Source organism: Paroedura picta, chromosome 14 (assembly GCF_049243985.1).
Source record: "Paroedura picta isolate Pp20150507F chromosome 14, Ppicta_v3.0, whole genome shotgun sequence".
NCBI lineage: Eukaryota > Metazoa > Chordata > Lepidosauria > Squamata > Gekkonidae > Paroedura > Paroedura picta.
Window position 1 is genome coordinate 18,317,903 of NC_135382.1, and position 22,534 is coordinate 18,340,436.

Here is a 22,534-nt window from a genome sequence, read left to right on the forward strand (position 1 = left end):
ACAGATAACATATGGTAACAAAAAGTGATAACAACAACAACAACAACAATAATAATAATAATTATTATATTAGATTTATTTTCTGCCACTCCCAAATTGGCGCAAAGCGGATTACATGTCATAAAAACCCCACTAAAACCCTCAGTTAAAACATAATCTCCTATGCCCAATTATCCTCCGTTCCCTTCTGCTCATCCAGTGGGCCTGTATGGGAATAGTTTTAATCGCCATCATTGTGACTTAGTCATTGTTTTAATGGGGTTTTAATGGGGAATTTTAATGGTTAATATATTGTATCTGTATTAAAATGTTGTGAACCGCCGCGAGCCGGTTTCCGAGAGCGGCGGTCATACAAATCAAATAAATAATAAATAATAATAATAACATGGCAGAAAATCCCTAGCAGTCATAGTGGGGGGGGGGGGCTTGGGGGACAATTGGAAGCGATGGTTTGGGTCAACCTCAAACAAATGCCTGGTGGAGGAGCTCCCTTTTGCAGGCCCTGTGGAACTGTTTAGGTTCTGTCCGGGCCCTGATCTCCTCTGGGAGCTCTTTCCATTAGGTGGGGGCAGAATGGAAAATCTGGCCCTGGTTGAGATCAAGCAGGCTTCCCTGGGGCCAGGGATGACCAGGAGGTTGGCAGTAGTAGAGCACAAGGCTCTTTGAGGGGTGTAGGCGGAGAGGCGATCCCTCAGGTATACTTGACCAAGGTTCCCATTCTGAAGTTCATAGCTGTCCTGAAACTTGAACCAAAGTTACCCTGGTTCAAACTTTTGATAGAGACTTTGTTACCTTATTTTTTTAACTGTCAAAAAAGTTTAAGAAGAACAAAAGAGGAATAACCATGCCAAAGAGCCATATAGCTTTCCCTGTTGTGTGAAGAAAGCAATGGGGGTGGCTGGGTGGATCTCCATATGGACTGGATCTCCCAGTTCCATACTGGGGAGTCCATCACCACCATAGAACGCTCAAACCTGGGCACTAATATTTATTTATTATTTATTTATCATATGGTTTGGGAGCAATACAGGCCTGTGTGTGTTTATAGATAGAGAGATAGAGAGATAGAGAGATAGAGAGATAGAGATAGAGATAGAGATAGATAGATAGATAGATAGATAGATAGATAGAGAGAGAGAGAGAGAGAGAGAGAGAGAGAGAGAGAGAGAGAGAGAGAGAGAGAGAGAGAGAGAGAGAGATAGATAGATAGATAGAGAGATAGAGAGATAGAGAGATAGAGAGATAGAGAGATAGAGAGAGAGATAGAGATAGAGAGAGAGAGAGATAGAGAGAGAGAGAGATAGAGAGAGAGAGAGATAGAGAGAGATAGATAGAGATAGATAGAGATAGAGATAGATAGAGATAGAGATAGATATAGATATAGATATAGATAGATATAGATAGATATAGATATAGATAGATATAGATATAGATAGATAGATATAGATAGATATAGATAGATATAGATAGATAGATATAATCTAATTTATATAGATAGATAGATATAGATATAGATATATAATTTATTTTATTTATTATTGTATTTCTGTACAGCTGCTCCCTGAAACTGGCTCATGGCAGTTTACAATCAGTATCAACAAAAATTCTCCCCCAAAACAGTAAAACAATATAAAATATAAATACAAATACAAGATGGCGGATTCTCAAAAATTGCTCCCCATATTCCGGGCAATGATCTTTATATGTAGCAGCTAGGATATATATAAAATCTGTAGCCAAGTAGATACAACAGTTATGTAGACAGGTCCTCTGTCTTGCCCCAGGGACATCAATACGTCAAAAAAGACAGTGAATGCTGTGGGAAATGCCTCAAGACAATGTGTGATGAAGTGGCCTTTTGGTCTCGGGGTGATGAAGATGTTCGCTGGCATCAAGTAAGTCACATTTTCATCAAGTTTATCATGTGCGGTATTAAGTTTTTCTTCTTATAGAAGAGACTCCACCCCTCCTCCCAGGCATGACATTTCCTTTTAATTTCAGCCTAAAAAATAAAGAGGATTTTATTTTAACACAAGTTTTTGTGTTCTAGAGCAGGAGTAGTCAATCTGTGGTCCTCCAGATGTACATGGACTACAATTCCCATGAGCCCCTGCCAACAAATACTGGCAAGGGCTCATGGGAATTGTAGTCCATGGACATATGGAGGACCACAAGTTGACTACCCCTGGTCTAGAGCCTACTTCGTCAGGTGCACATAGTGTGTCCTCGTGAGACAGAGGCATGCAATACGAGACTATGAAGAACCAAATTATACACATGGAGGTTAAAAGGCAGTGAACTGCTGGGAAGGCAATGTCATCTCGTTAACTGCAAAAATATCCAAGATGAGTACAGCAACCATTCTCAACAGGGATAATTTCTCTTTCCTTTTGCCAAATACCTGTTAAAAGGGGAAGGAGATCCAGGTTTTACTGAGATAGGAAGAACTGATTGATTCCAAAGTCTGCTTCCTTTTCACATTTTATGCATGTTTTTAAAATTGTCACGCATCATATGTTTTTGGAATGAGGAATGTCAGAAATTTGAATATAATAATCAACAGAGACATGCAATGGTTTCCTATAAAGAAGGGTGTTTCATTTTTAAAGTGCTTTTATTGACCATGGGCTCAATCCATTCTGTATTAAACCATTTTAAATCCTTTTGGCTTCAGTGCATATTTTAACACTCTTTATTAAAATCAGTGGAACTTTCAAAAGCCTTAACTTTGTCTGAATTATGCCTCAAAGTCATGCATCTCTCTGTAGAGTGTAAGGCAGCCTTTCTCAACATTTTTACTATTGAGAAACCCCTGAAACATACTTCAGGCTTCAAGAAAACCCCATAAATGCTTTGAATGCAGAATATGATTAGGAAACATAGCTGTGTACACACCCACCTGTGACCCCTCCCCTTCCCACCCCCTAGCCCACTATTGGCTATTTTGGGAGGTGGAGCAGGTTGACATGACCATATATGGCCATATCACAATAAGTAACAACTTTTAAAAATATATTAATTAACTCCCACCCATTCAGGAAACCTTTCCAGGGCCCTTAAGAAGCCCCAGGGTTTCATGAAACCCTAGTTGAGAAAGCCCAGTGTAGAGTATCATTCCATTACCTCCCTTTTCAATTTACATTGTTCTTATTTATGAGAATTTGGTGCACTTTGTGGATATCCTCCCCTGTGTGAAACGGCTTTAAAGCAAGCAGCCATGTGCTTTTCGGTTCTCTTCCATGCTGAAACGCAATTCGATTTAATGAGGTGGCTAATGAGCTAGCATAGCTTGTAACATACTGTTTCCCAAATATGGCCACAATCTCCAATCCCAGTTTAGATAGCTGATAGAAAGCCATGATGCAAATACTTGAAGATATACTTTCCTGTCTTCAGGGTCACCAAGCCATGCACCCACTGATATTTGGAAACGGAGTACACCATTTTGGGGAGATTTGGTAATGGGTTACACCGTCCCAAAATATGAAACGCTGTCCTGATTCTAATTAGGACCAGATTAATGGGTGTGCGTTGGTGTACTGCTGCCACGGAGCTTAGCTGCACTACTTCTCAGCTGGCTAATAGAGACGTCTTTTGAAATTCAGAGGGTTGGAGGGTGATCTGTGTCTGCTGTTTGTTTTAAGAGCTCCAGACCAAGGGGCTGTTCTGCAGATCTAACCTCTTTCCCCCTTGATTAATCTGCTGGTGATATTCCCCTACACTTTGCCTGCTGGTCTGGGAAACATTTCAGGTTGTTTTGCAGTAGATGGCAAGGAAGGGCTATAAGTGTGTTTGTTTTGTTCTCTCCTGCAGCTCTGGAGTGGCAAAAATGACCACCCAATGATGCTTTACTGAGCCTGTTAAGTCTGGAGGTTCGGTAGACGCAGATGCAGCTCTTTGAAAACAGTTAGCTCTTTATTAACTCCAACTTCAAGCAGAAACACGGGACAAGGAACATAATCACAACATGAACTTATATATGCTTCGGTTAGCCCGACAAAGAACCTGATTGGCCCTTCTCTCAGGCCACCCATTGGTCCATGAGTGCTAAGAATGAGAGTCAGCAATTGGTTCAGCTACAATCCTTCATTTGCATAGCATTTAAGATCAGTACCATTTAGTCCACACACCTAACAGTGCCTCTTAAAGGATGGAGCAGCGTCCCTTTCTCATGGTGTCTTCTCTTCATAGGTCGGCTCCGAGTGGCATTCCCCCTCGAACCCATGTATCATCAAAGAGTGTGTTCGCGTGAACGAGGAAGTCTTCATTCAGGACAAGAATGTCTCTTGTGCACAGATGGTGCCCCCCACTTGCCCGTTGGGAGCAGAGCTACATTGTGAAAGAAAGACAGGCTGCTGTCCCTCATGCCGTTGTGGTAAACATGTAGAACGAGTCAACAAAAAACTGGGAGAAAATATCTGTGCTGGCGTCTGATTTCTAGTTCTCACGCATAGTCTGTTGGGAAGGGCCTTGAATGTGAAACTCTTGGCACGGGCTCAGAGGAGAGGCTCCACTGTTTGTCCTCAGCTTTCTTTCATGTGTTGACAAGACAATGCCTTCTCCTGGGATTTGTGGGTTGGGTCTGCATATGCCCCCCTGAAGAAGTCTTTGGGGGGATCCCAAAATGGCTCTCAGCAGCCCTAGCTATCCTGGTGCCACTGTCTTTATAGCCATTCTAATAGAACCCATATTTTCTCTTACAGATCCTGTGAACGGCTGCGTTTTTAACGGCACTGTTATCGGGGTAAGATTCTAGTTCTTTGGTTGTTTAAAACAGGGGTAGTCAACCTGTGGTCCTCCAGATGTTCATGGAGTACAATTCCCAGGAGCCCCTGCCAGCAAACGCTGGCAGGGGCTCCTGGGAAATGTAGTCCATGAACATCTGGAGGACCACAGGTTGACTACCCCTAGTTTAAAATATCTTCCACTTGGAGATCCGGTGGAATTTTAAAAATCAGTTTTCGATATATATGGGGAGAAGCCCGCTTGTGATCTCTGTGAGTCTCAAGCCTGTAAACAAACAACAACAACCCAAACAGGGGCTACTAAAAACAAGGACACAGTAGCAGTGATCTGGCTCCCATTTTATGAGCTGGAATGAGAGTTCTTCCAGAACGCTTGGAAAAGCAGAGCTGATTTTATTGGAAGCAAAAAACGAGATCACTCACCACTAATTATAAAACTTGAAAACATAAACAGCAAGAGAGGAACAGTTTATACTAGGTTACTTCTCTTGTATATCTATAGTATATATCTAAAGTGAGTTCTTCATATGCCAGCTTGCAGATGAAATTAGGCATTTGTTCATGGTTCCATCATTGTCCTCCATGGGATCTGTCTGTCTGTCAGCCTATGAACTGCCTTTATATGAACTGTTGTCCATGACTTTATTAATAAGCTTTAAAAGTATTGTATTGATTCTCCACTCCTCCGCATGCAACCAGCTGGGTGACCTTGGCTAGTCACACTTTTCTGAGGGCTGTTTTCACATAGCGGTTCTCTTAGAGCTCTCTCAGCCCCACCTCCCTCCCAGGATGCCTGTTGTGGGGAGAGGAAGGGAAAGGTGCTTGTAAGCCGCCTTGAAACTCCTTCAGGGAGTGAAAAGCAGGGTTATAAAAAAACAGCTCTTCTCTTCTGCTTGTCTGAGTGTCGGTTGCCGGTGGGAGGTGTGGCAAGCAAGGGAAGAGCAAGGGAGGCCATTGAGGTCCTCTGATCAGGTTGAACTCCGTGAGAACCAAGATTCCAGACAAAGGGCCCTCTGGTCTGATCCAGCAAGGTTTCCTCTTCTGTCATTGTTACGATTGTTATAGCAGAAGACGGAAGAGCGCTTTGCCATACTGGATGCTTTTGTGTAATATCACTTTCCTGCTTCACGTTTAACCCTCAGTATTTTCTTTTAAACGCTTCGTATCCATTTTTGGGTTACATCTAACATTCCTCCAGATTTCCTTTCTATCTGTGTGTGTAAAGCAATCTTTACATAAAGTATATAGAAAGTCATCTCCAAATGCATATTTTTGTAATTATGAGGCTGTTGCCCCGGTTGGGATGTGTGTTTCTGTTTAACCACATTTCGTTTCCAATTCAAGGAGAATAGCCCCGGTCTTCTTTCCTCACCTCTGCTTCTTGGCCCCTGTTAACTTATTCATTGAACACTTCCACATTTGGAGTCTCCTGTTGCAACTGTCTTCCTGTGGCCACTCCCCCCCCCCCTGTAATCCCTTTACATTTCCACCTTGTATCCAGTTACCGGTTTTATCCTCCCACGGTTTGGTTTGACGGCATTCATTCTGCAGCCCTGAGCTTCACTGTAGACTTCCAGCCAGGTGGCTTGACTTACCAACTGGAATCCTTGTAGCCGTCATCTGGTTTCCCAAGCTTGCGTTGAGTGGAGTGTTCAAGGGGAGGTGTAGGCACTCTTGGGCTTGATACTTCTATGGGTTGTGTTGGCTAACAGTGCGTGAGCAGATGTCGATAGGGTCTTGTAAGGGGCCTTAGTTTTTTCAAAGGTGTATTTGAAAAGCAAGCGTTTTCCTCTTAAAAAAAAAAAACACCACCCATTTATTATATGTTTACCAACTCCTCCATAGTACTCTGCTTGTTAACGGAGCTTTACTGTCCAGAACTGGTCTCTGCAGAAATAATATAAACCTTTTGATCCGAATGGGAACTTTCCCAAACATGTGGGGTATTACCGGTATCTGGGTGTTTGATTCTGGTATGATGCTTAAAGCACACCGTCCAAATTTCCTTTTCTGAATAAATGATTCCAAGTTAAAGAATGGCGAACCGCTGAATTCAATACTGCAGCCATTATTCCCAGCCAGGAATTAGGGACTGATATTTTCCATGGAAATTTGGGACCACTGAATTAGGAAAGGGGTGGTCATAGCCCAATGTATTAAAAAGCCTCTGTAGAAATCAATAAATCCCATCTAAGTGATTCTTCCCTCTTCAGCTTTATGCATTTGTATGAGGGGAATCAGGGTCTCAGAAAACCAACAATTTTTTTTAAAGAATAGTAATTGGTATGTGTCCCTCTTCATGTGTGCAAAATCCCATTGTTCTTCAGCTGGTAGGTCACAGCCCAGATTTTGTAAGAGAAAAGGAGACAGACAGACCCTGCAAAGAGGAAGGCAAGGAGAAAGATGGGCAGAGTAAGGGGAAGAAGAGGAAAAAGAATGCAGGAAGGATGAGAGATGAAGGAAGAGAAGGGGAAAAACAGAACGAGAATCGGATTGTATATATTTAGTGGGAGATTCATGATGGGATTTAATTTCTTAACTGAAGAAGCCTGGGAGCTGGGGCGTAACTGAATCAATGCAGTAGAAATTGGGCACAGGGAGTTAATTCTCTGCTACACATTCACAGATGCACACCCTACCATGCTGCTGTTTGCACCACTAGGTGAAAAATACACGTCCTTACACTTTTTCTACCATGGGGCTAGTAGGCTTGGTAAGTGTAGGTGCATATGATTTAGATGGGGGGAAAGATGCCGGGAGGAAATTCCCTTCCTGACTGCACAACCACTTTGATCTCATTGAGAATCTCCCCCTTCTCTGTTTTTAAGTAAAAAGTTGGAAGATTTGATCCTAATAACGTGCAGATTGGCCCAGAGAAAGAGAGAGAGGGAAGATGGTCAGAGGGAAGGGAAGACTTTTGAAAATCATTTCAGTATTAATTAAGGCCAAATGTACATGTTGCATAAAGTGATGTGTCGCAGTAACCCAAAAGCCTGTGCTGAATTCTTCCATGGTGCTCTTCAACAAATTTGAAGCAGCCGGAACTCTGCATGCTTTCTCATGCTTTCTCAATCCGATTCTTCAAATATTGAGGGTTAAAACCACTCCAGGATATTGTAGGATAAAGGTAGAGTCACTCCGGATCAATCATGCTTGTTGCAGAGGGAAAATTTAAATAAAAAAAAATCAAAATGGCAATCGCATTCAGTGGGGATGGCAGGGACTGAATAGACATGGGATTGGAATAGAAGCTCCGTGCAGACTCCACCCAGGTTTGATTCCCTGCTCCTCCGCATGCAGGGTTGACTCTGGGCCAGTGACAGTGCTCTCAGAGCTCTCTCAGCCGCATCTACCTCATGGGTGTCTATTATGGGGAGAGGAAGAGCAGGCAATTGTAAGCCACTCTGGAATTCCTTCGGGTAGTAAAAAGCAGAATACAAAACCCAGTTCTTATTTATTTAATTTATTTATTTTGGGATTTCTATACCAGTCCCTTGTGACTAGTCAGTCGGAGCAGTTTACAAGTTTATGGCAGTCCATATAAGCAAATATCAGTGATCAATAAAAACATTAAAATATTAAAATGAACAATAATTTAAATTCTATTACTACTTAAAACTGCTAGCCCTGTGGGGGTGAAAGGGAGGAAGGGAGGAGGATGGAGGGAGGCCTGGATAAGATTTGGTCAACTTTTCATCTTCTTGTCCATATAATAGGGTAGATCCTGCCCCCATCCTATCGCCCCACTGAGCAAAGTTTAGCCATTTATTCCTTAAGCTGCTCTTCCTCTGAAAGAAGAGCCACTGAAATTGGAGGAAGGCTGTTTAGACTGGTGGAGAGCTCCTAAGAAGATGGTTGGATCCTCCCCCCCACCCCCAGGACATTTTGGTTGAAGACAAACTGTGAAAAGTGTATCTTCATGTGATTCAATTTTGGCTAGACAGGTCATGGGCTTAGAACAGCCTTCCTCATTTTTTTTTACCATTGAGAATCCTCTGGAACATTCTTCAGGCTTCGAGAAACCCCAGAAGTGGTGCAATCATGCAGAATACGGTTGGGAAGCATAGCTGGGCACACACCATATATGGTCAAATCACCTGGTAATTTATTAACAAATTTAAATAATATATAAAAAAATTAACTCCCACCTATTCAGAAAAACCCTTCCAGGGCTATCAAGAAACCCCAGGGTTTCCCAAAACCCTGATTGAGAAAGCTTGGCTTAAAGAGGTTGAGGGTTATCGTATAAAATAGACCGTAAGCAGGGAAATAATACTTTTTTAATGTGTTGCTCAGTGGACTGGAGGGAAGTCAGATGCAGGTGTGTAGCCATGCTGGTCTGCAGTTAAGAGATCAGTGGCACCTTTAAGACCAACCAAGTTTTATTCAAGTGGAGTCTCACATCAGCATCCTTTAGATAGGAATGACCATGTAGCCCCTTAACATCTGAGGACCCGTTTTGCCTTTTGGCTGCTCGATGGCCTTTCATTTCTCAGCCATGACATCACCTTCTTCTCGCTCGAACCATAAAGGATGAATAAGGGCCTCAAATTAAACATGAGCTCAAATCAGATTAAATATGGAAGTGTTTGTGCCTGGCTTGTCCGGGGGAAACAAGTTGGAGGCTACACAGTTTAGTTTTGTCCATCTGGTGGAGAACGACCCGTTTCAGCAGCATTTGATGAGGAACAGCTATCAGTCTGAATTGCAAACTTGTTCTGATCTTCCAGCCAGGGAAAAGCGTGTTCCTGGATCAGTGCACCAGCTGCACGTGCAACCTACAAAGGGGACTGGTTTTGAAATACAAACTGACGTGTGAAAAAACTACCTGCGAACCTTGCCCCAAGGTAAGAGAGAATGTTATGGCCAACCAGCCCTGCTTGCCTTTGATTGTCTGGGATCTGTGCCAGACTGTGTTGTGCTCCATGCTTTGTGCTTACACCTCTACTAGAAGACATGGATTTGCCTTCGTAAACCTTGCCAAAAGTCACGAAGACATGAGCTCCCTCTCTGGTATCAATAGGTGTCAATCGTATCACACGTCCTGTGCGATGCCTTGGGGCGTACAAATAGTTTCCATACCAGCTCCAGATATAAAGAGTCCTTGCCCGTAAACAATATAATTCCACGCTGCCCTCAAAGTGCATTCAAAGGGTGTAAAGTTCTCTTTTTTTATTATTGGTTGGTTATAAATCAGAGACTGGGCGGTCCTAAACGTAACATGGCAACAGACCTAGTTGTGCAAATACTGGCCCTATCAGATAGCACATTATTCTTAGCATGGGCTTTTCTTTGGCTCTCTGCAAACTTCATGTATGTGTAAGAAAAAAGCAACCTTAACATTAAGATGTCATCAGAATCAGACTATGGGCATTGCCCATAGCAAGTCTGAGTTTCCAACATATGCAATTAAAGAATCTAAGGTAGGATGAGGATAGGAAAGATTTGCCTCTGAGATTTTGGACAGCCAGCACCAGTTAGATCAGGACCCAGGGTCTGAGTCTGCCAACTCTGAGTACAGAAACTCCTGGAGATTTGGGGGCAAAATTGAATGAGGGGAGGGAGTTCAGCCAGCATGGCGTCTGCTGAGTCTACCCTTTAAAGCAGGGGTAGTCAAACTGTGGCCCTCCAGATGTCCATGGACACCAATTCCCAGGAGCCCCTGCCAGCATTCGCTGGCAGGGGCTCCTGGGAATTGGAGTCCATGGACATCTGGAGGGCCGCAGTTTGATTACCCCTGCTTTAGAGCAACCATTTCCTTTAGGGGAACTGATCTCTGCAGTCTGGAGATCGGCTGTAATTCTGGGAGTTCTCCAGGTCCCACCTGGCAGTCAATGACCCTGTCTGTCTCAGTGTAGGGTAGCTTCCCGTATTTTATTTATTGATGTATGTTTCAATTTCTATCCCACCACTCTCGGCAATAGCCGTATCATGGCGATCTACAGATAAAACGATAAAATTACAATATAAAACCCCATAAGAACCCTTATACAAAACAACAAACAGATTGGTGGCATAGTCAAATTCTCTAGCCCTTCTAAAGCTCAGCCCTGTTGTTCCAGCCGATGGTCCCATACTGATGACCTAAGCAATGGGAAACCAGAGGTTTAGAAAGTAGGGCGGGATCCACAGTTTGATAGCTCCGATCACTGCCCTGGCCTCAACCAAACGCTTGGTGGAAGAGCTCCATCTTGCAGACCCCAGAGAGCTCCGTCAGGGCCCTCAGCTCTTCCAGGAGCTCATTCCACCAGGTTGAGCTCCTCAGATACAATGCTTTGCAATCCCTTCCAGAAATATTTAAGTCAGTCAGTCAGTAACCTTTATTGGCATAAATAAAATATTTAAGATTTTTGATGTGAAAGCTCTTATGCAGTAACCAGAGGGAAAATCTTTATGATATGCAGTGAAAGATCCATTACAGAAATAATTGTTGATCAGCAAAATTTAAAGGCCCTGGAGACACAAGGTGTAAACATCAAGAAGGCCGGGCTCTAGGTACGCACTTCACTGTTGAGCAATAGTCCCTATGTTATGGCTGCAGGCAGCAAGCATAATGTTCCAGCGTTGCGTAGCGATATCGCCATTATTTTTTTGACTATTTCAAAACTTTAAAAAAAACAACTGTGTTACCTTGTCAAGATTTTTAATTGACACAAAAATACATTGACATTAAAAAAAATTGAAACTGTTTCAAAACAAAAATTCCAAAAATTACGGAGTCTCAAGTTTTGAGGTTTTCCTATACACCTTATGCAACAATCTGATTCTTGCAATTTTTGGGGGGAGGGCAGGGGGGTAATCCCATCTGAAATATGGTCTGATGATAATAAAGAAGACAGATTTCCCTTGGATAAGTTTACATCGCAACACTGGAAACCCTAAACCGCCGTTTCCACCTGCACATAAAAAGCCCCTTGTTACGTTCTGGCTTTCTCATTCTTCACTAGTGGAAGTTTCCAAACCATTTTCAAAGGCATCCCCACACGGAGCTTGTAACATTAGACGGCCGTGGCTGTTCCCAAGGCTTGGGTGGTTGAAGTCTCTAGAGCTACAGTTTCTAGGAATGGTTAGAGCAGCTCCACCAGCCTAGGCTGGCAAAAGGTATCCAAACGCATGGGAGAAATGATGATCCTCTGTGGCCCCTAATGGGCTCAGGCCAATTGAAGGAAGAGCAGTCTTCTGGGACCACAGTGCCAGGTAGTATCAGCGCTTCTACAAAGTGATGACTCTTAGGTCAGCTGTCCCCAACCCCTAGTCCGGGGACCGGGACCGGTCCAGGGACCGGTATCGATCCATGGATCAGTCAGTACCGGGCCGCAGCTCCTCCTTGTCCTCCTCCTTGGCTGCTGCCTCGGGGGCTGCCCTACCACTCTGCCGTCAGCTCACGTTTGGTGCTCTCCGGCAGGCACCATGGCTGGGGCTCCCCCTGGGTGTGGCACTGTGCAGCTGCTGCTGGCAGTGCCCCCCAGTGGGCAGCAGGAAGTCAGGGGTGCCGACAGGAAAGCAAGTGGAGCAGGGGCTCAGGTGGCAGCAACGTCCCTCGGCAAAAGACTACCCCCCCCCGGGCCTCAGTAAAATTGTCAAGCATTGACCGGTCCCCGGTGATAAAAAGGTTGGGGACGATTGTCTTAGGTGGCCCATCAGAAATCCCCAGAGATGTCCAAAAGCACCAACAAGGATGCACTTTCTTTTCAGTGCCAGGTGAAAGCAAGACAACAAGGTCAGACTGAAAGGGTAATCCAGAAGTCACTGGAGTTGCACCACCTCTTCTCTCCTAGGAAGGATAATCTTGCCACTGGGGAGAAATTGTGTTTAGCCCTCAGTTGCCCAGGGAGAAGAGCCTAATCAAGGCCTCTCTCAAGGTCTTTGGAAAAGACTCCCTTTGTAAAGATGCATTTATTACATCTTTTCTGGTCACTCTCCACTCCACAGCCCTTCCACCTTTGTCCCTAGATCATGAAGGATCACTGTGTTAGTCTGTCTGTAGCAGCAGAAAAGAGCAAGAGTCGGGTGGAACCTTAAAGACTAACAAAATTTGTGGCAGGGGATGAGCTTTCATGAGTCACTGCTTGCTTCTTCAAGAAGGCAGCAGTGACTCACAAAAGTTCATACCCTGCCACAATGTTTGTTAGTTTTTAGGGTGCTGCTGGACTCTTGCCCTTTTCTACTAACTTGGCCCTTTAGAGAAAAGGCAATGCTATGGGAGGTTCTTGGCTTTGGACTGTGGCAGATCTATGTGGGATCATGCCCAAACTCTAGAGCACATGCGTCCAATCCATACACTGGGAAGGCCCACTCCATTTTCAAGGTTCATTCTTCCACTAGTTCTACTGCATACTTGTTACTTAGTTGATTTTACTCTATGCTGTTTAATGCAAAAGAATGCATTTGAAAAACTGGTAAAACTTCCTGGCAATCTACCATCAGCTCAGACAGGAGGCCCTTAGTGATAAAGGTAGCAATAATTGCAAGCCAGTTCTGCCTTTATTTTTCTCAGCTTAAGGTGTGTGTATTGTCTTCATGGCCACCTCATGAGAAGGAAGGACTCCCTGGAGAAGAGCCTAATGCTGGGAGCTATTGAGGGCAAAATAACAAGGAGATGACAGAGAATGAGGTGGCTGGATGGAGTCACTGAAGCAGTTGGTGTGAGCTTAAATGGACTCTGGGGAATGGTAGAGGACAGGAAGGCCTGGAGGATCATTGTCCATGGGGTCGCAATAGGTCGGACACGACTTCGCACCTAACAACAACTACAACAACAACAACAACAACATCTTCATATCACTTTGCAGATGCTAGAAATGACGCCATTATTGACATGAATGTTACCTTTCTTATAGAGGTCCAAATGTTCACATTTTTAGTACCGTCAGCTTGGTGAGGCATCTGGATTGAGCATCATGATTAACCGAGGGGATAAGGAGGTTCAGAGGAGATCTAATAGCCCCAGCATCAGCATCCCCACAGAAAGGTATCCCATTGTCCTGAGCACATCTCACAAGACTCTCCTCAACAACATGTACCACTTTACAGATGTTTTAGTTGAGAGAACTCCGTGCTAAAACATACTAAATTGCAAACTAGGGTAGTGTGGTTGTCCTTCTGTGTATGAGCTTTTTTCCTGTTAGTTCCAAGGTTTCAGTTAGAGTAATGCTTGGTTTTCTTTCGCTGCAGAGTTACAGAGCGGAAACCGTCCCGGGATCGTGCTGCAGTAAATGCTTGCCAACGGTGTGCGCCATACGTCTGAGGGACAGGACCATGCGGTACTTGAAGGTCAGCTGATCTCAAACATCTCTCTCTGAATTGGTGTGCTTCTCCCTCTTAAACTTGAATGTTGAGAAATTCCAGAGAGATAGGAAAGGTTATGAAGATAAGTGTATAATTGGAAATCATATAAAACAGCTAGTACCAAAAATTCTGTTTCATTTAATTCTCTCCTATCTACCTCACCAGGAGGTCTGTGGTGGGTAGAGGAAGGGAAAGTGATTGTGAACTGCTTTGAGACTTTTTTGGGTAATGAGTATGAAAACCAACTCTTCAACTTGTGCCACATGTGAGACTTTCAATATTGCACCTTCTACATCAGGGATCCTCAACCTGTGGTCCTCCAGATGTTCATGGACTACAATTCCCATGAGCCCCTGCCAGCATTTGCTGGCAGGGGCTCATGGGAATTGTAGTCCATGAACATCTGGAGGACCACAGGTTGAGGATCCCTGTTCTACATAACAATAATAAATTAATTTTTATAGCCTGCCCTTGTCAACAGACTCGAGGTGGGTAACATCAATAAAATAGCAATATACAATTTAATTAAATAATTAGGTTTTAAAATCATTCAAACACAATTAAAACCACCTACCTTACCCTTTTGACTATTGGCTTTTTGATTGTGGAGGTAGGTGGCTTTCGAGCAAAGGGGCGTGCATCTTCGTCGTGATTTCCTGGCCTCAGCCACTGGCCTGGTGGAACAGACCTGTTGAGGCCAGTTTTATTTCTTTGGGGCCAGAGACCCTGAGCAGGTTTTGATGGCTCGATCTTAATGATCTACATCCACTGGTTTCTGTCACGGAGGCTTCCGGTCATTCTCAAGTCTTTCACTGAACCATCTTTTGAGACTAGACTCATGTTGCTTGAGGTTTTGTGTCCTATTCACAATTAGATGTGGGAGCTCAGCACCCTGGCACAGGGAGGAGAGAGAGGTGCTCCCATTTCCCATGCCCCTCTCTGGTAATCAAAAAGGGCTTTAGAATGATGCTGCATCCTTGTGCTAGACATACTGTACATGTGATGGGTTATGGCTCCCTCTGTGCTATCTACAATACATGCTACTTGTGATACAGGCCATAAGCACACATGCTCAAATCCAACATTCTCTAAAAGAGCGAAATAACAAGCTATGCCCTAAATAGCACATGCTGCATCAAATGTGTGGAGTAGATGAGCATGCGTCTCATCCAATGTAAAATAGTTGTTGGCCTTCTACTATCACCTGCTATTTTTGTAGGTTTTTTACCTTGAAAACTATGACACTAAAACTATGGAGGGGGGTGGTGGTGGTGGTATAATTAATGACTCTGAAATGTTTTTCAGCCCAATGAGACGATCCAAGATGGGTGCGACAGTCATGCTTGTAAAATCAACGAGAAAGGAGAGTTCATATGGGAGAAGAGAATCACTGGGTGTCCACCGTTTGATGCCAATAGATGCTTGGCTGAAGGAGTAAGTTGTAAACCAAGAGCCTTACTGAGCATGTTTCAGCAGATTGTGGTCATCATTTATACAGTGGGGCTTTACAGAGTATGATGATGATGATGACATATTTTTGCCCCAAGGAGCTTACAATTTAAATTCAGACATTGGTAAAGCCAGAAGAGGCAGAAGAGGGTGGGAAGAACTATATCATAAACTGCTGGAATTTCTTCTCAAAAACATTGGCTTGGGTCAATTGGTTGCACAGAATCTATCACAAGTGGAATTGCAGGTGGAGAATACAAGACGTTTTATTTGGCGCAAGTGGCATGCTGGGGTCTTTTCCACATGTTTCCCCATGCGCAAGGGCTCTAGCATATGTAGAAACTTATGCTGGATCCAACCCCTTTTCTGACCGGCATCCTTACTTCAGAGTTCTTGCTGAATCCTAAAGGTGAGAGCAAAATTTCCTACAAACCTTGGAAGTTTGGAGAGCTCTGGCTGAAGTTCCTTGGCAAAAGAGCTCTGGAAGTTTCCAAAGTTGTCCTGTGCAGAGCCACAAGCATGTGACTACTCAGAAGACCACTCAAAGCACATGTAAGCCACTTGCCTTTGCTGGTTCCATTAGGAGAGAACAGTCCCTGGCAGATTGCAAGGAGACTGAAAGTTGTTTCACACGTTACATTGAGTCACAGAGGGGTTACCAACCTATGATGTCTGCCTGTACAAGTTGATAGCTCCTGTTTCTTAGAGCAGAACTAAGCATTGCAAATGACTCAGGACTGCCACCAAAAATGGCAGCTTCGTGTCAAGGTCTGCTGCTCTCGCTCTCTATTATCCTGTTTCCTGGTAGTATTACATTGCATTGAGAATTCCATTGGTCCACCAATGGAAGCCAGGGATGTTGGCAGGGAAATGTACAGCACAATACAGCAATTAAACCATGGGGAATATGGGTCAGAATTTGTAGAAGGAACGATGTGGAACTGCCGTTTTTGGCAGCAGATTCATGTGCCCTTTAATATTCAGTTTTGCCAGCTATTCAAAAAGGACAGATTGCAGAATAAACAGTGAGTGAGTGAGTGAGAGAGAGAGAGAGAGAGAGAGAGAGAGAGAGAGACATGAATTTCCAACAAATATGAAGAGTGCTTAAAATGTGATGTGTTCTCTTTGCAGGGTAGAATCACCAAGGTTGACAACACCTGCTGTGAGACATGTAAGTGTCCTTTTTTTGAGAAAGAACAAAATTTTATCACATTTGAATGTAATTCTATGGATACCAATAGTAAATGAGACAGCTAACTTTGTTAATTAGAATAAAAGCACACTTTAATCCAAGTTATTGTTTAGGTCTATACAGTTACAGTATGTTATTCCTCTGAAGTTGTTCATAGCTGAATCATGAAGCAGTTTGTGTGTGTGTGTGTATATATATGTGTGTGTCTGTATTGCTAGATATATTGTTAGAAACATATTATATATAAATATATTTATATACATAAAAGCATCCATTGATGTAACAAAAGATAGCCCACCCAGTTCTTTGTGGAGATTTTATAGCGTCTTAGTTATGAGAGTGATCTTTTTGCCAAAACGTACATAAACAATCAAAAGAGAAGCACTAACTTTCTATTTGATAGCAGTGGGAGTTAGACAGTTTTATTTTTGGCTCATTCACATTGTGCCTTTTGGTTTAAGCCAGTTATATATTTATTAGATTTATAAAAATCTCGCCATGCTTCCAAGGAGCATAGGCATATCACCCGCCTCCCCCATATTATCTTCAAGACTAAGGTGAGAGACGGTGATAGGCTCAAGGTCACCCAGTGAGCATCATGGCAGTAAGGTGATTTGAACCTGGGTCCTCTTGGTCCTAATCCACTATACCAGGGGTAGTCAACCTGTGGTCCTTCAGATGTTCATGGACTACAATTCCCATGAGCCCCTGCCAGCAAACGCTCATGGGAATTGTAGTCCATGAACATCTGGAGGACCACAGGTTGACTACCCCTGCACTATACCATATCGTATGTGGAGGCATACTAGTATGTGCGAAAGAACTGCTGGTGGGCTGTGGGAAATAAATTGATTAAAGGCTTCTGTCAGCTCAAAGGGCACACATGCAGAGGAGGTTGGCTGCTGCCTCTCTGAATGATTTACTGCTTCAGTCTCATTTTCTTCCTGTCGGCTTCTGCTGTTCCAGCTTTGCAAGTTTCCGATAGGGAGGCTTGCCTGGAACAGAGATTGGTATAGAAACATGAAGGTCAGATTCCTAATATAGAACAAGCTTTAAGTCCAATGGTAACTTTAAGACAAAGATTTATTTAAGGCGTGAGCTTTCTTGAGCATGCACACTTCTTCAGACAGTGGAACAGGGATCATAAGGTTCAGATATAAGGAGAGAGTAAATTAGTAGCAAATTGGTAGACCTAATGTAGTAGACCTTCCTCTGGTGTCTCTTTAAAATAAACTTTTGGGGGAGGGGGTTTGCAAGAGTGAAAGAATAACTCGATTTCGAATCCACCCCAAAAAGGTGTGTATCAGCTATGAAAAGTCCATTAAAAGACTCTATAAGGGCTGTGTAGTCTCCCCCCCTTATTCCCCCCTACCCCCCTGATCATTCCCCCTGTGAGTTGTTCACCCTGTCCCTAAATAAAGGCTTAGGTTGCCAAATGATGTGGTGGGTAATGATAGACAGAATTTGCCTCGGTTCTGAAAGCTATCCTTCCTTTGGAAGGTCAAAATGTCAGCACCTCTCCCGCCCTCGTTTCTGTCTCTCTCCTCTTTCTTTTTGTTCTGTTGGTGTGCCAATAAATAAAAGATGGGGCACCCTGCCGCCAGGCCCTATGTAGCCGCAGTAATTGCTGTAACAAAACCCCAGTTTGGGGAAGTGAACTCCACGCTCGCTCCCTGCCATTGCTTATCCATATATCAGCAAGTTCCGGTTTTAAGAAATAAAAGTCAGCGGAGCTCTTGATATAATAGACTATCAACCGAAGAGTGTTCGGCAGGTAATTTAATTAAGAGGCCTTTTATCTGCCGGCCAGGATTAAAGCACAAGGACAGTTCCTGAAAATTGTCAATTAACCTTTACATAAAGCAGATGTCAACATCATATTTAAAAGGCTCAGAGAGACTTTTAATTAACTGAGGAAAAAACTGCAGGAAATAAACAGCAAGGAGGGATCGGGATCTCCCGGCGACGCTGGCTTTCTTTTGCCGAAAAAGCACTTCCGCTGGGAAGGCACTTGGATATTTCTGAAAATCTCACACTTATTTGTTTGTGTTATTTATTTTTCAATTTACACCCCGCCCCTCCTGGCAGTACTGGCTCGGAGCGGCTTACAACAGATTATCTAAAATACATTAAAATAGCAGAACCACAACAAAACATTCTTGCCCACTGTGTGGCAACCCCAGAGCATCTCTGTTTCCAGTTTCCGGTTTCTGGGCAGAGGGGCATCCGTATAGAGGGAGCCCAAGATGTTAATCAAGCCATCAGATGTTCATTTGGCCAACCTGTAGTTCCTGATTGGAATCAAAGGTAGATTTAATGTTCCGCAGATCCAGGGTTGAGACAGCCTAATGCAAATATTAAAGTTGCTAGTTCTAGGGCCAAATTCAGTCCGCTTACCTCGTCTGGTGTTTTCGTTTGTAAGTGTTGAAAAGCACCTTCTGTTCTCATTCACTTTTCAGGGCTTGTGAAAACATTTGTAGCATTTCAGCTGTAATGGTCTCGGTGCCATTTTCAACAGACTTGGCTTCAATGTGGAGAAATGAGGGTGAGGACAGTAAGGGCAGAGAAGGAGGGAAAAGGTGCTAAGAGAAGGAAGGAGGGGCTGTGGCTGGGTGGTAGAGCATCCGTTTGGCATGCAGAAGGTCCCAGGTTCAACCCCTGGTATCTCCAGTTAAAAGATCTGGCAGAACGTGATTCAAGAGGCCTCTGCCTAAGACTCTAGAGCAGGGTTAGTCAACCTGTGGTCCTCCAGATGTCCATGGACTACAATTCCCATGAGCCCCCTGCCAGCATTTGCTGGCAGGGGCTCATGGGAATTGTAGTCCATGGACATCTGGAGGACCACAGGTTGACTAACCCTGCTCTAGAGAACTCTTGCCAGTCTGAATAGACAATACCAACTTTGAAGGACCAAGTAGAAGGCAACTTCCTGTGGTTTCAAGAACCGACCATCAATGGCTTTGATCCTGCCTAATTTTCTGACCAAGGGCAGTGACTTTCATCGGTCCTCTCCATGGCAGACCCAAAAAGTCCCCAGTGAAATATTGTTCCTGAGGGGAGGGGAGACATTCAGCAATAGCTGGAGGGGGGGCGGGAGGTCTCCCGCAGGAGGAGGACATCTGTGAAGGTCACCCCTGCACCCATGCCATTGGAAAGCTACACAGGATCCAATCGAGTGTAAATATTCAGCTTGATGATGATTTACTGGAAACACCAGATTGCCATTTTCAATGTGGATATCAAGGGGCCTCTTGTGGTGCAGAGTGGTAAGGCAGCAGACATGCAGTTTGAAGCTCTGCCCATGAGGCTGGGAGTTCAATCCCAGCAGCCGGCTCAAGGTTGACTCAGCCTTCCATCCTTCTGAGGTCGGTAAAATGAGTACCCAGCTTGCTTGCTTGGGGGTAAAATGGTAACGACTGGGGGAGGGAATGGCAAACCACTGAGTCTGCCATGAAAACGCTAGAGGGCGTCACCCCAAGGGTCAGACATGACCCGGTGCTTGCATAGGGGATACCTTTACCTTTAAAAAGGGGCAGTTGTGGGATTTTGTGTGTTGGCCTGGTAGTTCCAGGCCTGGTAGCTGTATACATAAGGGCATCTGGAATGGATTGGGAGAATTTAGCAAGGATGTTTTTTCTGGCAGAGGCTATTTGAAGGCTCTTAGAGAAATTGGAACAAGGAGAATTTTAGAAGCAGCCCTGCCCATAGGTTTGCTTGAGGACATTGCTCGGGGGGGGGGGGGGGTTCTTGTTATCTGCCCCAGATTCTCCTAGCCAAACTTGGTCCTCTTTTCCTAGCCCCATTCCAAATTCTGTTTCTTAAACACATTAAGAGCCTAACTACTTCCTAATGGTTTTTTCCGCATTCTCCTTTCCCTCTCTTGTGTGTTTTGGTTGCTTCTTCTTTTTCCCTTTTCCGTGACGTGTTTTGCTTCTCTGGTGGTTGATTCGATGTTACAACACTTTATTGCCGGCAAATCCCCCTGCCCATTTAAACTGCAGGGTTATATGCCAGACATCACTTGAACTGACCACTAGAGAGGAACAAAACATGTTCAGAAAAGAACCCCTTCCCTGAAGCAACAGGAACAGGAAAATGAGCATGCAGAAAAGGCCCGTGTTTTCTTTGGGGATGTTTAAATGTCATGCATGGGTTGTTCCGTGCTTCCCAGACGCATTCAGGTCTGAATTGGATTAGGGCAGTGGAATGTGTGGAGAAGGGGTTACAAGGTTCCCAACACAGCCATTTTGCTGACCTGAAGGGCCTGCGGGGGGAGATGCTATTTGATCCACTGGATTACAGTAACATGGAATTCAAAAGATCACATGCAGTTCCCAACAGGGAAATAGCAGACTGAGAAAACAGCGCGAGCAGACCAAGGTCTAAGCCCTGATCTGAATCAGGCCTGCACACACCTGGGAAACGTGGGACATATTTATTTATTAAATTTATTTATTAATTAAATTTATATCCCGCCACTCCCACAAGGGCTCGCGGCGGCTAACAAGATAAAAACCCCAGTACATAAAAACCCCAGTAAAATACATACGTACCTCTTGAACCCAACCCTGTGACACTTCCAGGAAAAATAAGATTTGAACTCTGGCCTTAAAATACCTGGCAGACCATTAACACACAGTACTTATATTCTATTCCATTTGATTCATATTGTTTTCTGATGGACTGAAAGATTTGTGCTGGTCTTTGGCTAAACTAATAAAGATTAATCTACTCAGGATGGGCAGATCTGCTTGATAATTTTCCTCCAGTTTTTCCTCAAATTTTGACAAATTTGTCTTGCTTCTTAAAAAAAGAGAACTTCTGAAAGTGGCAGACGAGTACCCTCCCTTAATGATTTTCTTCCTTTCCCCCCAATCTGATCAATTTCTTTTTCCCTTTGAAAATGTTCACGTGGGAACGGCTTGTGTCCTTCCATTGTATCCTTATGTACTGAAAACAGGTCAGCCAGCCGGGTGCAATTGGATCAAACCTCTCTCTGCCAGGAGCAAAGAATAGAGGAGTGTGGTGCTGACAGCTATTTTGTGGTGGGGTTTGTGCCAACTACTGTGGCTTTCGGCATCTCCATTCTTCTTGGACAACTTTTGTCAAACGGAGTGTTGAAATCCTTCCACGCAGAGCTGGCTTTTGCCACCCAACAGCCCAGAAATACTTCCCAACCCAGGAAGCTTTGTGGTGGTTGTTGTTGTTGTTTTTATCCGGGAGGAAACGTGAAGTTCCAGCAAGGCAGAGAACCGTAATCTTGCACAAAGCTGCTACTTAGACCGATATATAAATATGTGGGAATGTACTGTTAGCTTAGGTCAGTGGTTCTCAGCCTGGGGTTTGGGACCCCTTTTGGGGTCGAATGACCCTTTCACAGGGGTCGCGGCAGGGCAAGCAGTTTTGCCAGGGGGAGCACCATCTACACAACAGCCTTGTGGGGTAGATCGAGAAAAGAATGAGCAGCGGAAATGAATGAGATTGGCATGGCGGGACAAGAGGCAAAACTGAACTGAGAAACCCCTGGAAAAACCAATTTATATTCAATCATAAAAATGGATCTTCACGCCAATGGTCAGTTTCGGTTTAATGTCTGTGAAATAACATCTGCATAATTTTATGGCTGGGTGTCACCACAACATGAGGAACTGTATTAAAGGATCGTGGCATTAGGAAGGTTGAGAACCACTGGCTTACATACATTATTATGCTCTGCTAGGAAAAATGGAATATTTTTTTTAAATGCCCTGGGGAAGGCCTAAACATCAAGGCCATAACCCACCCAGAACTTGCCCTGCACAATGTCCTAGTTCAGGGGTAGTCAAACGCTGGCAGGGACTCATGGGAATTGTCATCCATT

At 44.0% G+C, this 22,534-nt stretch overlaps 1 protein-coding gene across 1 annotated transcript in view; it reads left to right on the top strand.

Moving 5' to 3' along the window:
• The window catches only part of VWF (von Willebrand factor), a 149,986-nt gene that overhangs the window by 124,263 nt on the left and 3,189 nt on the right, over positions 1 to 22,534 (top strand). Inside the window, exons 44-50 of the mRNA XM_077309827.1 lie at positions 1,785 to 1,895; positions 4,192 to 4,375; positions 4,704 to 4,744; positions 9,476 to 9,592; positions 13,920 to 14,018; positions 15,339 to 15,467; positions 16,614 to 16,653. Coding sequence (XP_077165942.1) covers positions 1,785 to 1,895; positions 4,192 to 4,375; positions 4,704 to 4,744; positions 9,476 to 9,592; positions 13,920 to 14,018; positions 15,339 to 15,467; positions 16,614 to 16,653 — 721 coding nt within the window. The remainder of the gene's footprint in view (positions 1 to 1,784; positions 1,896 to 4,191; positions 4,376 to 4,703; positions 4,745 to 9,475; positions 9,593 to 13,919; positions 14,019 to 15,338; positions 15,468 to 16,613; positions 16,654 to 22,534) is intronic.